The sequence below is a fragment of the Triticum aestivum genome, chromosome 5D (genome assembly GCF_018294505.1).
Source record: "Triticum aestivum cultivar Chinese Spring chromosome 5D, IWGSC CS RefSeq v2.1, whole genome shotgun sequence".
NCBI lineage: Eukaryota > Viridiplantae > Streptophyta > Magnoliopsida > Poales > Poaceae > Triticum > Triticum aestivum.
This window is the reverse complement of record NC_057808.1, coordinates 339,334,507-339,352,954: the sequence shown is the minus strand read 5'-3', so window position 1 is coordinate 339,352,954 and position 18,448 is coordinate 339,334,507. Positions and strand designations below refer to the sequence as shown.

The following is an 18,448-nucleotide window of genomic DNA, read 5'->3' as shown; positions in this document are numbered from 1 at the left end:
TGGGATGTGTGTGTGTGCGCGCGCGCATGATCGAGATAAAAGAAAGAAGACATAAGTCATAAGATCAACGACATGGGAGAGACGGATCGGTATGACAATATGCATGCATGTGAGAATGCAGGGAAGAAGGCCCGACAATTGAGCATGTGTTTTTGTCTTTAAGAGATAGTGGCGTGGGCTGGAGCATGCATCTATGGCGAGCAGAGGGAGTGAGGCGCAACGATTGTGCAAAATAGACCAACCTATAAATGCATATGTATGGAGAGACATATATAGTGTGGGTGATAGGAAGCAAGACTCCGTGCGAGAAAGAAATGTTGACGGAGAAACTACAGATAGATACAGAGATGGAGATGCTAGCTAGAGGGACATCCGCTAGTTTGGGTGTTGGAGATGACCGTCGGGTGGTTCAAAGGGTGAAGTTATATATGTGTGTGAGAGGGCACTTGACTGCATGTAGAGAGAAACATATGTAGTGTGCGTGATAGGAATCAAGAGTGAGGGCGAGAAAGAAGGTTGATGGAGAAACAGATAAATAGAAAGATAAAGATGCTAGCTAGTGTGCGTTAGAGATAGGAGTCGAGTGGATCAGAAGGCTGGGTTATGTGTGTGGGTGTGAGAGAGATAGAGAGAGGGTGCATGTGAGTCACATACAAACAGATATCAGAGAGAAATGAGATCCCGACAGACGGAGTTTTGTGTCTGCGAGAGAGAAAGATATTTCACAACGAGAGTGATAGCTAGAGAGACATACGAGGGAACACAAGATATCTCTAGGGAGAGAGGGTGTGTGTGAGCGACATACAAGAGAACAATGGAGAAATATGAGACCCTGGGAGACAGAGTTTGTGTTTGTCTGTGTGAAAGAGATATTGATGAGGAAGAGTCATAGGTTCTCATATCTAAGGAGAGAAAGACATCTCTGTATGAGGGGTGTGCGAGTGGCACACATGGGAATAGTAGAGAGAAATGAGACCCCGGGAGACAAAGTTTTGTGTTTGTGTGAGAGAAATAGATTCCATATGGAGAATCATAGTTAGAGACACATAGCAGGGAGCGAGATATACTTAGAGAGAGATAGAGTGATGAAGGTCGAGGGAGAGAGTACCGTCAGTGTGTTACGAAGATAAAAGATCATTGTCGACATACAGGTAGCACGAGAGATACCTGAGAGACGATGAACGCGTATAGGTCCAGAGATATTGTCCTATATAAGCATGAGTGATAGCTATATGAGACGAATATCTGGATTAAAGGGGATTCAAATATTTAAACTGGAGATCGCGACATCGATAATATCATAACGCAAATTGGTGTATCAAACATCCATATTCATTTGAATTTGGGCACACGTGTAATGTTATATAGTTTATCAATATTGGTGATCCATAGATTCTTCAATTACAAACAATGCATGGTTTATATGCAATTAATGTCTAAACGGGATTACACTATATGTTGCGTGTGTGAAACACATTATACATGTTTGAGAAGTAAAAAAAAACCGCATGAAACACACATTAATTGGAGACAGTTAGCGAGGAATGCATACATTGGATTTCAACATAAAGTGGTTTCAAATATTTGAAAATCCAAATTGATGGATACAACCTTATGAATCTGAGATCATGCCATTTGTAAACCATATTTATGTACAAATGGTGTTGTGCTTTTGAAAGTATATATAAAAAAAATGATGTATATAGAATGTAATTCCAATTGAAAATGGATCCCGCCCGAAAAAAAAGAATACAAACGGGATTCGAATTGAGTTGGCACGGTAAACGTGCACTCTACAAAATTTGAACGAAGCGGGGAAAGTCGCAGTAACCGCCCGAAACTAAAATCTGCGAGATGGAAATGACTACTGCCTATCCCTGCCACGCAAAGCCTATCTGCTGGATTTGTATAGGTTTTGATAGGGGTAGGTTTGTAATTTCACCCAAACATGACGTAACCGCCTCTCACCCGGATTCATACACGGTGGGCGCCAAAACACAGTTTGTCCTTGGCCGAAATCGACTCCCTCCCCGATTCATATTCATACACGGTGGGCGCCAAAAACAAACTCTCGTCGGCAAATATTCGGTGTATGCGAGATTACCGTCCTATCCCCAACCGACTAATGTTGCTGTGATGTAGTAGAAATTTGAAACGGGGGCTAAGTTTGTAAATTTCCTCGCATTTGAGACAAGCGCGCCCTGAATACATGGTTCCCCCTTCCTCTCTACCTCCCTTTTCCCCATTCGTACTCCGTGGGCGCCAAAACACCCTCTCCACCCCACCCTCCTCCGTCCGCCGCCGTCCGCCACCCCATCCACCGCCGTCCTCCTCCACCATGCCGGAGCTGATACCCCGACGCCGCCGTCCATTACAAGAGATCGACCTCTCTCATCCACGGCTTCGGACTGGGATCCTTGCATCCCGTCCTCTCGCTTCATCCCCGCCGTCGTCCACCTTGCCGGCGCCGCTCCTACGACCGTCTCGTCCACCGCGCCCCACCGCCACCGTCTACCCTCCTAGATCTACTTCCATGCCGCCGACAGCCATCGCTACCGCAGCACCGTCAAATTCTCAGCAGATGCGTACACGGCGCCGCACCAGAGGTGGTACTCTTTCGTATCTGCTCAACTTATTTATCGCAGCAAGAAAATAGATCGCCACTACTTTACTCTGATTTATTGTCTTGGTTGCGAAGTTGCCTTTGTCTGGTTTGCACCTTCAGATCCGCCATGGCACGCTCAACACTATACTCCCAATGCTTATGGTTTTCCCCTTTTATATTCCACACTAGTTAAATCACAGTAGACTAAATTTCAAAATTGGGTCAGTCGATTTTTCAGAGCTCGCCGGAGTTTGCCGGTGTGATCGAAGGGGCTCGGGTGGTTGTGGGGCCTCGCCGAATGAAGAAAACTCGATGCGGGTGGGGGTTGGGGCGGGGGTGGGGGGTGGGGGTGGCGGAGGAACACAGGCGGTGGGGGCCGGTGGTCCGGCCGGCGGCCCGTGAGGTGTTCTGTATGGGAAGAATCAGAGACGAGGAAGAAGAAGGGTTAGGAGACGTAGGATCTTCATCCAACCGCCTGAAATGGTCGAGAGACAGCTCGGAGTTGCATTCTTAATGCGCTCTGGTTCATCATGTGTGGGCACTGCGCAACCAACATTTTATTATCCAAAATCTGCTTGCTCTTCTTTACCATGTTCCTCTTCCGTTCTTCTTTAATATGTACTCTCTCCGTTCCTAAATAGAAGTCTTTGTATAGATTCCACCATGGACTACATATGGAGCAAAATGAGTGAATCTACACTCTAAAATGTATCTGGATACATCTGTATGTGATCCATAGTGGAAATCTCTACCAAGACTTATATTTTGGAACGGAGGGAGTATGATAGTAGTACAGTATGTTCCTTGTACTGAAGATGAGCAGGGACATTTGTAGTGTAGAGGTCTATACGGTCGGTTGTGATGGACACTTTGAGCCTCTTTGCTTCGAAGGATCTTGTAAACATAGGAATAGGATTTGTAGTGGCCTGCCCACTTGAATCCTATAAGAATAGCAAGGAAATGCGGGGAGCTATGTCGCCTTTGAGAGTTACACTGATATTAACAGTACTGCACCTTCACTAGAAGAGAGCTGGTATCCGAAGCCTTTCTAGCCGTACCGGCAATACTAGCACATATATTCCAGCAAGTTCCACTTTGCTGATTTTACTCTGATGCTTAAGGTTTTCCCGTTATATCTACACTATGATATGTGTAGCTGCTTTGTGTCGCACTAGCAGCAACCCACTCTTGAAGCTAAACACTGCAATGACTTACAAAATTGGCACCAAGGCATTGAGTGCCATTCTGGATGCAATGAAACTCATACGCTCCCCACATGTTGATTCTTGTTCAGAATATGATCCTAATGACTATTCTAACCTCGAGGAGTCAAAGGCAGATGGCCTGTCCTGTTCACCCATCAAGGTGCTTGTTCTAATTTGGCAATGTTTTATTGATTGTGGGTATCTTGCATATGTTGTCTTGCATTTCTTCTACTTTGTTGCACCGCCATCTGCTTAGTTTACTTATCATATATGTCAAGATGCCATGCCCATCCATTATCAATACATATTCCATCTATCATCATACCATGTTTTTCCACTCAAATGCTGTTCTTGTGCATCAGACATCAAAAAGGAAGAGGGTGATTGCCGAACCTGAAGGAGCACCAGCAAAGTCCTTGAAAAACGTGGTGGTGCCGGAGAAATCAGACAACACCCCACTTATATTGGTTGTACAACCAGTGACACAAAACGTAGGACCGACTCCAGCAGACTGTACCCATACTTCACTGGACACACCACTAGCCCCAACACACAGGACCTGCACTCCAGCAAAAGGTATACCGATTTCATTTGCCATAGCACCAGCTGTAGCACAGAAAAATCCCACACCAGCAAATAGTACAGCAAGTCCACCGGCCGAAGACCTATCCCAACTGCAGAGACGGCCAATTCCTGCAGATTGGAACCCCATTCCATTTATTCCCAGTTTAAAAGATAATGCTTTCAATGTTGTTAGGGACTACGTGCATATATTCCCATCATGGGAAGATTATTGTGAAGACAAACACCATTTTCACATCTTCCTGTCCAACTTACGTGTAAGTGCTATTATGCATGGTTATTATTTTCCTGTTTTCTGCTGATTGAACACATCAATGATTTACATTACATTGTTGTAACTAGGCGAGGGTTAATCTGGATAGTCATGACGAGCAAAGCTTGCTTGTGCTTTTCAAGGAAGCATTGCAGCAGTATCGGTGTTACTTGAGGAAATCACACTTTGATGGCAAGTCTATAAACGAATTTCTGGTGAAGTCTCCTGTGCTAAATTTAGAAGACATTGAATGGAAAAACCTTGTTATGCACCGGTCTCGTTCCCAGGATGAGGTACTGTCTATGAAATCACATGACAATTTGAACTTCTACTTTTCCGCATGTGCCTTACGGATCTTTTTTGCAGGAAATCTGCTCGAAGAAGAATTCCAGTTTGACAAGAACGACAGGATATCACATATATGCTGCCCGCTGCTTTGCTCTTGTTAGTACCTGTTGTCCTGTATCACTGTACTTGCATACATACCTGGTTCATTATGTGACAGCAGTATGCATGATAGCTTGCTTATCAATTGTTCGCTCCAAATTATCTGATCTGTATGAATGGTTACATTAGTGTAGAATATATCCAATGCCAATGTTTTTTTAGCTCTGCATTGTTCTTGTAAGTACATGCTGTCCTTTATCAGTGTAATTATAATGACAAGTAGTTGTTCATGTACCATCACTCTGCAGCTTATTTTCCTTTGCCCTCCATTTTCTACACGTCAGATCTATATTTACTCTTACCATAAGGTTGGTACTGAAGAAGTTTAGCTGTGCATTGCTCTTGGATGTACCTTTTGCCTGTATCGCTGCACTTACATTTATAGCTACTTGGTTATGTAGCATCACTCTTCATCTTATCTTAAATATTCTTCATTTTTTCGTATATTATCACATCTATATTTACTCTTAACAAAATGTAGAATAAAGGCAATGCTTTTGAAGAAGATTCTGTGGTAAACTTCTTGAATTGCCCCCCCCCCCATCAGCATGGACAAGGCCTTTATAGAGCCTGTCTTCACCAATAATGTAAGTTTGTCCATCTCAAGCCTTCAAACTTTGTTGTATATATTTGGTTAGGCATGACTGCAACAGCTGTTTATTTTTGGTGTTTGCATCAAATTGCTTTTTTAAAGTTTATTATGTAGTTCATAAACAAAAGTTTGTCCTTTCTCAATTTAAGTTTTCAGTTGTACAACCAAGTTCCTTCTTCATACCATGTAAATTAAACTATACAGAGCAAGTGATCTTCTTTTGCACTGCATGTATGCTTTTGCTCTTCATCCGTAATCCAGTGGTGTGGTGAACCTACCCACTACAGCACAATGTCATATTCTGCAATGTCTTAACTATGAACAATGTCATATCATTCTACTATTATTTAAACCGTCTCTTTATTTGCCAATCTGAAATGGTATAAATTGACAGCACACTAACCATTGATACTTATGAGTTCTTGATCTGTAATCCAGTGGTGTCGTGAAGCTGCCAACTCCTTCACAATGTCATTTCCTGCCATGTCTTGACCTGAACAATACCATATTGTGTTAATGCAATTTTAAACTGTGTCACTTTATTCGTCAGTAAGAAATGTGATGAATTGTCAGCACTGATACTTTTATGTGCAAAACCTGTCATCTGTCTGCTTGTTTATCTTTCAGAGTGAGGAAGATATAAGTGTTGAACAAGCGCAATCTCATCATCTTGCTCAGCTGCTTGCGCTGCAGCTTCCCAGCAGGGCTAACCTTTCTTGAACTCTATTGAAGTGATGTCGGTTTTGTATATTATTTTGTCGGCGTGTTTATTTGCACTGGTGGCGATCTTTGATGCCCAGTGTATGTAATCTGCTGTCTGCTTGTGCTTTATTATCATAGTGGCGAACTTTGATGCCCAGTGGATGTAATATGCCGTAATTTCTTTATTGTATAGTCTAGGTTTTTTCTTATTCACGATGCTGCAGTTATTTTACTGTATATATATCCTGTCTTCACAGTAAACCGGCCAAACCGTAAAATTACGGTACATAATCGGGCCGTCATGCAATCACGATGTAGGTTGGGCCTGAAACGTGCCGAACAGCTATCGGGTCGGCAGCAGCCCGAAATGAACCCCGGCCCATGATTGTGCGAATCAAATCACGGGCTTTTAACAGGCCAAAATTGTCTCGGTCCTTGTTTGGCCCAATCAGATATCGGCTGCGAGCAGGCCGGATGCAAACCGGGCCGTAGTTAGGCCCAACTATATGACGGGCTTTTAACAGGCCGAAATTAATATAGGGCCGAAATGTTAAACGGGCCTTTAACAGGCCAAAACTAATATCAGGCCGAATTACTAAGTGGGCCTTTAGCAAGTGGGCCCAAAAGCATAGTGTCCAGTTGACGGGCCGAATCTGATATGGGCCATAATTGAGCCCAAAGCCTCTTAAAGGGCCGGACCTGATCTGGGCCGTAATTTGGCCCAGAACGTGGTAGGCTTTTAACGGGCCGGATCTCATATGGGCCACTATTAGGCCCGGAGCGTGGCAGGCCATTAATGGACCGAATCAAATATGAGCCGCATTTGGCCCAAAACATGGCAGCCAGTTAATGGGCCGGCCTACTAGGGTCCTCAAAATCTTGTGGGCCTATAGCTGGGCCGGCCCATTAATGTCGGCAAAATCTCGTGGGCCTTTAGCTGGGCCGGCCCATTATGATCCGCAAGAATCTTGCGGGCCTTTACCTGGGCCGGCCCATTATGGCACACAAAAATCTTGTGGGCCTTTACCTGGGCCGGCCCATTATGGCCCGCAAAATCTTGTGGGCCTTTAGCTGGGCCAGCCCATTATGGTCCGCAAAATCTCGTAGGCCTTTAGCTGGGCCGGCCCATTATGGTCCGCAAAATCTTGTGGGCCTTCAGTTGGGCCGGCCCATTTAAACTTGATGGGCCGGTCCACGTGTCAACATATCATAGGCGCGTCTCGCCCATTGGATGAGTGATACCTGTGCCAACGCGGACCTGACACGTGTCTCCTCCAGCCAATGATGATTTTACACGTGGAAAATCCCCATTGGTCGGGGCTGTTAATGGGTTATCGGATCCAAAACCCGACCCGATAGCTTAACGACGTTCCGTTACGGTGGATGCCACGTGTCGGTCACCCTTGACGAAAGCACTTCTGTGACGCGCGATTTATCGTCATGGAAGGGGACACTTCCGTGATGATAATTTTGGTAATGTCATGGAACACTTCTACGACAGCACAGGTATGACTATCTTGATTCTGTCATAAATTTGTCATGGATGTACATGCATGACAAAAAACGCGACCTACTGTGACAAACACGTATCATCATGGAAGTGTATTTTTTTGTAGTGAAGCTAGTTGTGGAGGGCGCGGCGGTGGGAAGCTAGTTGTGGAGGGCGCGGCGGTGGGAAGCTAGCTGTGGAGGGCGCGGTGGCATTGAGATCCCCTTCGGCTCCGAGCTCCATGTCTTCCTCAAGCTCCCGTGCCACCTCACGGATGCAGAGCCGGGCGCGTGTGGACATGCCTGTCTTCGTCTGTCCGCGGTGCCGGGCGAGCATTGATCGAAGGGTTTCTCACACACTGAGGAACCAGAATCGTCAGTTCTACGTGTGCAGCGAGAATGGGGTAATAATTGGGGCAATTGCACCATTTTCATGGTCGGGATCTTTGAGCAATGGGTTGATTTGTTTGGTGTTCATGCAGGTGACATGCTTCTTTCTTTGGGTCGATGCTCTGGCCAAGACTCTGATGAATGAACTGCAAGAAGAGCATGAAGAATGGTTGCGCATGCTGCCACGAACGGCAGTGGCCGCAGCACGAGCTCCGGAAGAAGAGATGGAGGGCGAAGCACGCACTGACAGAGAGCTAGCTGTTGAGCTTAGGATGTTGAAGAAGAAGGTTAGGAAGCTTGAAGATCAAGCACTACCAATACCCATTTGCAAATACTTTTGGGCATTTGTAGGTATGGTAATCGCACTGGTTGTAATGTTGAAAATGTATGGAAAGGCATGAATTATGGAGGAATTTGTAATATCGAAATTGTATGATAAATTCACCTAGTTTAACTGTTGGTTAAAGTTGTTTAAATGTTGAAACAAAAAGAGAAGAAGTGATCAACATTTAAATATGTTGAAAAAAGAGAAGAAATGAGGAATTCAGAAACTTTTGATCAATGAAATGCAGCTCTCTGCTCTGCCTTTCTGTCCAAAAAAAGGTTGCTCTTGGGCCAAATTCAGAGCATAGAGCCAAGTGCAGGCTAGACTAATGGGCCAACTGCATCCAATTAGGCCCATTCGGGGGCTCTCTTGCGTATTTTTCTGTTTTCTATTCTGATTTAATTTAGGCAGTAAATCATAATGCTGAAACTTTTTGTGGAAGCTAATTGAATTATACCGGAGCCAAACAATTAAGGTTAGAAATTTTTTGGAGCTGTTAATTAATCCAATTCAAATACACCGTGGTTTAAATCAAAGACCAAAATGTCATGGAAAATGTGCCTCAGCTCTGGTAGAGGTTTACACCTGGTGCCAAACTAAATGAACATTTTTTAAGGGCATTACATTGAGAGAAAAATAATTTGTCTAAAAAAATGAAGGGTGGAAAATGCACAAAAAATTGGTGCGACTGGGACTCGAACCCAGGACCGCGTGGGTTTGTGGTGTTTAGAGCTGCGCTGGTAACCGCTAGGATAGATGGCAAGACTTTGACATGGGTAGGGAAGGAAGGTATACATAGTGAGACTGTGATTTAAAAAAAAATAGTGAGACCATGAATGTTTGCACACGCGTGAGAGTGGTTTTCCTTTGTTTTGCACTGAAATTTTGGAGGGTTGGAAGGTTGAAAATGTATGTTTGCACTGCCACATGATTTTGGTTAGAGCGGCACTTGGTTTAGGGTTAGAGTGACACTTGGTTTAGGATTTAAAGGGAATAAATTTGCATGTTAGTTCATGACTTTTTTTTGAATGAAACAGAGGGCTTCTCACCCCCTCCGATTTTCATTAATGAAAACCACAAGTTCTCGAACTTCATGACTTGGTTTAGGGAAGAAATGATATGTTTGGGCACGGACATTTTTTAACACACATAATAAACCCTAATAACTTAGATAAGATCCAACACACCATTACAATAGAAAAGCAACAATAATAAGTTCACGGACAGTTCACGGACACATGACGAAACATGACACGACACGACACGACATAGAAAAGCAACAAAATAAAAAACGAAACATGACGAGCTTGACTCCGGGCTTGAACATCTTCATCTTGACCTGCTTCTTCCACCTTGGCCGTGCGCGCCCCTTCAACACCGTCTTCATCTTCACACCTCCTCCTCCTCGTCGTAGGGAAGGGAGTGCATCTGGCCTGGAGCGGGGAAGATGCGCTCGTAGTTGGTGTAGATGTTGTAGACGGTGAAGAAGATGGCCTCGCAGCCGCACCAAAAGACTTGGCCGAGGAGCTCGCGCGCGTCAAACGGGTTGGTGAAGGTGACCGTGAGCAGTAGGAGGATGCCGCCGCGGTCACGAACCTCGTTGACGGTGAACATCCTCAGCGAGCCCCGTGGGAGGTGGGCATAGCCGGCTCTGAGGAAGGCGCGGGTGAGTTCGACGGAACCCCTCCACCTTGAAATAGCCCACACACGGAGCTCCCTCTCCACGAGCACGCCCGGCGGGTAGCGCAGCTCCGGCACGACATGCGGATGGTTGAAGGTCGGCCCGTTGAACTGCATCTTCACTTGGTCTCGCTTGGGGAGGGCTCGGTCGCTTAGGTGTTTGAAGTTGGAGAGAATGGATCGGATCTGGCTTGTGGGTGGGAGAGGAATAGAGGCACCCCATTTATAGGCCTGTGGGTGGGAGAGGAAGAGAGAAAGGATGAGAACGGTGCGTGTGTGAATCCGGACGCGTGTGTGTATCCGGACGCGTGTGTGTATCTGTTACGTTTTGCACTCTTAAATTTTTGCACGAAAACGATGCATGGGGCGCGTGCGTGCATCCGAATCACTGCATAGCTCTTTGACCGGGCGGTGCATGTCAATCGCTGCCCTGAACCACTGCCCTGAACCACCTAGCTCGCCTTACTAGCCTAGCTCGCCTAGCGCGCCTCGCTCGCCTCGCTCGCATGCATGCACGTCGCCGCCTCCCGCGCATGCAAACCCACGTCGCCGCCTCCCATGCATGCAAGGCCTGGAAAGGCTGAGACGGGCTATTTACTGCGGTCTCAGGCCTAGACAACGAGACGGCCCAACGGTCCATCCAGCGCGCCTGGTATTTGTTAAAAAAACAATCTCCCAGCCAATCAGATTGTATCTCGCGGATCGCCCCCCTCCTCCCCGCAGATTCCTTCTAGAAGGGTTAGATCGACGGCCCTTGATTGCCGCTAGGGTTAGATGAACGGTCCTTGTTCAGCGCTAGGGTTAGCGGGGTTTGGAGCAGTCAAAGCTATGTTTGACCAGATTTCAAATGAGCATAATAAATTAAATAAAAATAAAAAAATAAAAAACCTGCGCACCTAGTCTTCTTATGTCATATACTAACGATGTAAGTTGATAAACAAGGTTTACATACATTTAAACGATAAGTTCATGTGTATTGTGTGATATCTCGAGTATCTCAAACTCTCTTGTATGAAGTGAAGAGAAGTGTTTTGGGGAAATGAACATGAAAATTTCGAAAAACTCACCACAACTTCATTTTTGAGTGACTAAGAAGGATCCAGGCTTAGTTTTTCATTTTGATGTTTTACACTTGTTTAAATCTTGGTCAAAGTTAAGTTTGACCAGAATTCAAATGAGCAAAACAAATTAAAAAAAATCAAAAAATGGAAAAACCAGCGCACATAGTCTGTATATATAGAATATATGTGTAAGAAAGTTATTTGGCTGATTTAGACAAGGTCGAAAAAAAACTTGCTTAGAAATGAGGCCATTTACCCTACCTTTGGACCCCTCTTTTTAGCACATTTTTCATGAAAATTTCAAAAACCTCACCACAGCTTCATTTTAGATTGACTAAGAAGGATCCAGGCTTAGTTTTTCATTTTGATGTTTTAGACTTGTTTAAATCTTGGTCAAAGTTAGGTTTGACCAGAATTTAAATGAGCAAAACAAAAATTCAAAAGAATCAAAAAAAAGGAAAAACCATGTGCTCATTCAAACATCATCCAACAGATATTTAAACATCATGTCAAACATACTTCTAACATAGGTCCAACATCATCCAACAGAAATACAACATGTCAAGTGATAAATGTTTCATAATACAACATCATCCCTTATTCATAATGTTTCATAATTATTCATATATGGCGTTGGGGCTTCTGTCTGTTCCTTGAGCTTCTTGCCATCACTTTGCTCCTCATGCACCTTGTGCTCATTGCTTCTTCTCTTCTTCTCTTGGTTGTCGGTACCTTGCGCGTCTTCTTCAAAGCTATCATAGAGCTGTGCAAAACATAAACGGTAATGAGATCATGTCAAGTGATAAATGTACAGTAGTATTTGACCCTTGCAAGATTTACATACCTAGCAGAACTCACAACAACAGAAGGTCGGTCACCATTTGGAGCCTCACTTGGATCATCATTTGGAGCCTCACTTGGATCACCATGATCACCATTTGGAGCCTCACTTGGATCACCATGATCACTATTTGGAGCCTCACTTGGATCACCATTTGGAGCCTCACTTGAATCATTATTTGGAGGATATTTTGGATCATCGTCAAAATCATGCGGCTGTTGACCATCATCATTTGGAACCTCGTCAAAATCCTCATCTGATGCAACCAGCTGTTGACCATCATTTTCATCATCTGTTGAGGCAACCGGCTGCTGACCAACATTTTCATCGAAGCCTTCATCAAAACTCTCTCCGAACGCTGGATCTACTGTGTTATCACAATACTTACCGAAATGACCAGACCCACCACACCTTGTGCACTTACGCTTCCTCGCTCCAAGTCCAGCTCCTTCGCTGCGAGGTCTGATTCGACTCTTCCTTGGTCTACCTGCTGCTCTCTTCAGAACTGGAGCGCAAAGCTTGAATCCAGGGTCCACCATCTCCCATTGTTGTTTTCCCTCCATAGCAGGCAAGGCATAAGCATATGTGGCTTTGAACCTTGCAACAGAGTAGTAATCATGCACATACTGCTGTATGTTCCCTGCTGGACCTGGGAGAGAAGTGATGAAAAACAAGGCATGAATGCATGGCAACCCAGTTATCTGCCATTGCCTACAACTGCAAGTTCTAGCTTCTAAATCCACTGGATATCTCCATTCCCTCTTCTCTTTATCCAAATATGATATCTCTGCTGTGGTACCCGAGCAAAGAGTCATGTTCATTTCCAAGCCTGTTGTCTTCTGCTTCAGTTCATTCATCACGGCAGGTATGATAATGTGGCCCATGAATTTTGCCTCGGCTATTCCTGCACGATAATGAAATTTCTGCATGTATTCTATCCTTATCCTGTCAAGCAAATCCACCACATAATGACCCTTTAGTTTCCGGATCGTTGAGTTGAAAGACTCTGCTAGATTATTGTGCACATAGTCAACTTTGCTCACTTCACTGAATTGGCTTCTGGCCCATAACTTGGAGTGGTGTGTTTCCAAGTATTCTTTCACTTTGGGATTCATGTATAACTGCCTCAAGTGGTAGTTGAGCTTCTTCACACTGCAAGTCAAAGATGCTGGCCATAAATTGTCGGTATACACCCTTCCTTTGAATTTCTTCATGAAATTTACAGCAAGGTGACGCATGCATTCCCTGTGCTCTACTCCAGGGAACACATTGTCCAAGGCCACTTCTAAACCTTTGCAGGCATTTGTATGAATGACCAACCCATTGGGATGTGCAATAGCCCGGCGCAGATTATGCAAAAACCAAGTCCAGCTCTCCTCAGACTCTGTCTCCAGCACACCGTAGGCAACTGGAAATACAAAACTGTGTGCATCAACTGCACAAGCTGCTACTAACTGTCCTTTAAACCTCCCTGTGAGAAAAGTGGCATCAATAGCCAAATAAGGCCTGCAGCCTGCCAAAAAACCCCGGCGACAAGCCTCAAAACAGACAAAAACCCTCCTAAAGCATTCCTTGGTCTTTGTCACTCCCCTGAATGTGTACTCCACGGTGTGGTGATCAATATCTACAATACTACCTGGGCTTGTCCTCTCCACTTCACCTTTGAATGAATACAACAATTGAAAACTTTCCTGCCAGTTACCATAAATAGAATCCATAGCATGTTGTTTACCATTGAACAACCTCATGTATGGTAAATCTATCTTGAACTTATCTTTGATGTTCTTCTGCAATTCCTTTGGACCCACTTGCTGGTTTTCTTTCACCCACTTCTTTACTTCTTCTGCCACCCATCTTGACTTGGCTCTACTGATTGTATCCTTCCTAAGGGTTGATTCCTGGCATGTGTGCTTAAAAGGGTTCACTTTGACCTGAACATGAGTGGTATTCCGCATTTTAGATGTGAGCAGCCTCCATGGACAACCCTCAGTCGGACAGTGCACTCGGTAACGTACTTGATCGCTCTTGTCAACTTTGAAAGTACGTTCTACCTTGATGCAGTATGTCACAAGTGCATTTCTACACTCATTCATGGATGCAAAAATTGTACCTTCTTCCATATGAGGGTTCAAAGGGTCCCATTCAACAGCTGCAAGGTCTTCGTCCTCACCCACCGCGTCATCATCCACACTGACTGCATTGTGAGCCTCATCTTGGTTTTCAGTCTGAGGTGCCCGTCCTAAATTCCGAATAACATCAGAATATAGCTTCTCTTCATCAACCCCAGAATTGTAGTCATCAGGCTCCACTTCAAGGGGGACCCTACTGCTGTTGCCCACACTTGTCGAGCCACCACGTCGCCGTGCACCAACTGAACTGTTCTGGCTAGAGATGCCATTACGACGACTTGGTTCTCCCCGAGATGTTGCACCCGTCATCCTAGGTCCAAATGCCTGCTCAAGCACATCAACTTGCAGCCTCACATGAAATTTATCTTTCTCTTTATGCCTAACAAACATGGTAGCTAGCTCTTCATCATTAGTAACTGTCACCCAATTCTTTTCCCCATCATAGTATTTGTATACCACTTCATCAAGCAAACCCCAAGGATATTGGCTACAAATTACCTCCCCAAATTGTTTGAAACTCCAATTACTAGCCATTGGCAACCGATAATCAAAACCTCCTTGGTATTTCTTCTTATCCTTTGCATCAAACATGTACCGGTCCCTTCTAATGTGCACCATGAAAGCAAACCGCAACTCCATCCTAACCGGCGAAAAACAGAGACACAATTAGCACACTAATTGGGCAAACCTACTCGAATCGAGTGTTCAAATGCACAACTAAGCTCAATCTAAACAAGAGGCGAGACTTACCCCTCGGGAACCCAGTCGTGGACGCGGAGGATCTCCGGCCCGATGCCTGCCTCGCCAAATACTCCGGGGTCGCCGCTGCTCGCCATTTCACCCTAGGGTTCTTCCTCCAAGTTCAAATAGCTCTGGCAGCCCCCTACCTTTGAGCGCTCTGGCCGGGCGCACGGAAGGAGGCCGCGCCGCGGGTCGAGCAGGTGGCGGGCACCCCACCCGTGGCGTCGCAGGAAGGTGGCGGGCGTCGCAGGTAGCCGTGGAGAGTAGGCGCAGGACGGTAGCGGCGGAGCAGGCCGTGCAGCTGGTGGCGGGGCAGGTGCTGGCCGCGGCGCAGGTGGCGGCGGCGGCGGCGCAGGACAGCCGGCCGGCGGATGGGCAGAGTGAGCTAGAATGATTTGGGGATTTAGTTGCACGGGCCTACATGTCAGCACCGGACCCACGTCCACGCGGTCCCACGTGTAAACTCCGGACCCACAACCACTAACGCCGGCGGACGGAATGGACTCAAATATGGCCGTTTGGCCTCGTCATAGTTGTTGTGCATGGACTAGGGGCAAAACTGAGCACAATTCGCATCTGAGGGCAAAACTGAGCACATGGACACCACTGAAGGCAAAAGGATAATTAACCCTTGTTATATATGGTTGTTTTGTGTTGGCTTGATCAGAAATAATGGCAAATGAAAAAGTGTCTGACCCGAAATAATTTTACAGTCACATAATCATTAGTCGGTCCATTTTAATTTTATTTCTCATGTTATCAACCAATTCACGCGGCATCATCTAGTTATCAAGTGCGTGTAAGCCCTACATATTCCATTTTCCAACACATGCAAGCATTCACACTCAATTTCCTTGCACATGTAATCCCAAAACATCAAGTACATTTAAGCCCTCCACATCATCAATTTATATATATTATTATCGTTTAAGCGACAATTACTTTGACTGAAGTAGAAGTCTGTGAGCACTATACTTTCTACACTTCAGAGTCACGAGAGCGACCCGGGAGGCAGTTTCCGCGTCAAAAAGAGTGAATTACTTTGCTTTCGTTCACAAGCTAGGAGCGAATTTCCTGGTCTTAGTTCAGCACATCATCTCACTCGGAAATACTCCGTCCATAACAATTGTAAGATGGTTTTTATGCACTATACAAAACTAAAAAACATCTTATATTTTAATACAGAGGTAGTAGTAAACAGGAAATAACCATCCCACTAGCTAGATTCATTTTGTGGCCATAATTTTCAAGCTGCGTCCAAGCGGGGTTCCCAAAATATATGAACCAAAAGTCAGCGTCCCGTCTACTTGTTCTCGAATTTTTCTGTCCCTACCTGATAATGACAACATTTTAAGTATAAAAAGATACTCCCTCCCTCCGAAAATGTACGACCATTTTCGGAAGTACTAGATGATGACAACAATCTACATGAGTCTGCGCATAATCTGACTACCAAGCTTTGTTTAATCCAATATAAGACCACGCTGCTAGTACTACGTGCCAGTAGATGGTTTATTTATGACCATATATGCGTGTCTATAATTCTTCAGTGTTGAGGAAACTTTTGCAGAGGTTGAGCCAGAACTCCCTGTCAGCGCTAGTAGCCTCCAGCTGCCTCTTCACTTCCTCGGCGAACGGCACCTACAACGTGCAAAGTAGCAAATCAGATCCTATCCTGGAAGAACGATGGAATCATGCATGCACCACATAGCTAGAGGGAAGCACTCACGGTGATGGCTTGGCTGGTGGAGAGGCGGTCGACGAGGCTGAGGAGTATGTCGCCGGTGTACTCCGGGTGGCCCTGGATTTCCAGCACGTGGTCGCCGACGCAGAACATCTCCACACCGGTTTTGTCCGAGGACGCCAGCACGTCGGCGCCCAGCGGCGCCTCCCAGACCTCGTCCTGGTGGCACTCGGTGATCTTGGCGTACTGGGGAAGGTCCCGCAGCGCGTCGAGGAACCTCCACGGCGGCAGCGTCGCCGCAATGGCCACCTCCCGGATACCGATGTCCCACCCGCCCCTCCTGGCCTTCCCGACGCGGCCGCCGAGAGCGCGGCATACCACCTGATGGCCGAAGCAGATGCCGAGGACGCGCTTCCGGGCGGCGACGGCCTCCTGGACGAGGAGGCACAGCCGCAGTATCCACAGCTCGTCGGCGTACGCGTCATAAGGGCTGCCGCTGATGACGAAGCCGTCGTATCGTCCGACGTCGTCCAGGTCGGGGAGCTCCCCGTCCACCGCCCGGAACATGTCCCAAGTCTCGCAGACGTCGCCGCCGCCGCCGAAGGCGCTCACGAAGACGTTGAAGTAGCCGCCGTACACCTTGAGCTCGTACTCCGAGTCCCGCGCTGCCAGCAGCAGCGCGTACCTCCTGCCCCTCCTTGGCTGATCATCAGCTGCCACGATCTTCATGGCGGACTACCGGATCAGTTCTTGCAGCAGGAAGGAGAAGGCTAGACCAAGCAGGGCTGAGCTTATAGCGCTTTGCTAATGAGTAGGATTGGCTGTAGTGATTGATCAGCTGGAGACGATCGCTGGCATTTATAGAGGTCGATCGGAAGCTGGAGAGAATGGGAGTACGTAAACACGAGGAGAGAATCAATGGCGACAACAAGCACGCTTTGGGGAGACCCGACTCCTTTTCGGATGGACGACCATGCATGGTTGAAATTCTTTGTCTGACACGACCAACACAACATCCATCGGCAGCCTAAGAAGAGCCGACATTTTCTCTGGTCGATCATGCATGCGACCAATTTTGTACTACCATTATATGATATGATCAGTACAAATATGACATGGTGTTGTGGAGGAACTTTTTACGGAGCCGGACGGGTCGTCTTGGGTCGCCATATTAGTCAGCAGCCGTCTGACATGGTGTTGTGGCGGAGACTTTGTAAAAGAGCCGTTCAAGATCTCTATGCACTTTTTTTGCTCTCCACGTTAAAAAAATCGAGCTTTCTCATTTGTTTTGGAAGTTATAATTAGCAGCCTGAGACCAATGGAGAGATTAAGTCATCACATGAAGAACAAAGTACAACAATCGACATAAAAATGAAACTGCTGCTTGAAGAGTTCTCCATTTGTATTATTTCAGAGCACATATATGATATATGCAAGTGGAGGGACATGCAGATTGTGGGACACTGATCCGCATCAAAATTCAGAAATTTGTTTGTGTATTTCATGTATTCGCGCACGTATATCAGTACGCACATATTTGTATTCGCATGGTAAGAGCATCTACAGCCGGACGCCCCCAACTCACTCAAACGTCCGGGCGGACGGCCCGGTAACTGACCTGTCACGAAAATGCGCTCCGGGCGTGACCCTCAAACGCCCGGTCTGACCAGCATCCCTTATATCCAGCCTAAATATGGAGCGGATATGGGGCGCGTCCGTCACG

General features: G+C 46.0%; 1 protein-coding gene across 1 annotated transcript; it reads right to left on the bottom strand.

The window, feature by feature from the left end:
- Positions 1-7,237: 7,237 nt before the first annotated feature.
- LOC123120585 (gamma-glutamyl peptidase 3-like) lies at positions 7,238-17,454 on the bottom strand (the record flags this gene model as incomplete). Its single annotated transcript, XM_044540590.1, has 3 exons — positions 16,771-17,454; positions 16,594-16,682; positions 7,238-7,247 (listed from the first exon to the last, which is right to left on the bottom strand). Coding segments are annotated over exons 1-3 (783 nt in total), but the record flags the coding sequence as incomplete, so codon positions are not given.
- Between the last annotated feature and the right edge of the window lie 994 nt (positions 17,455-18,448).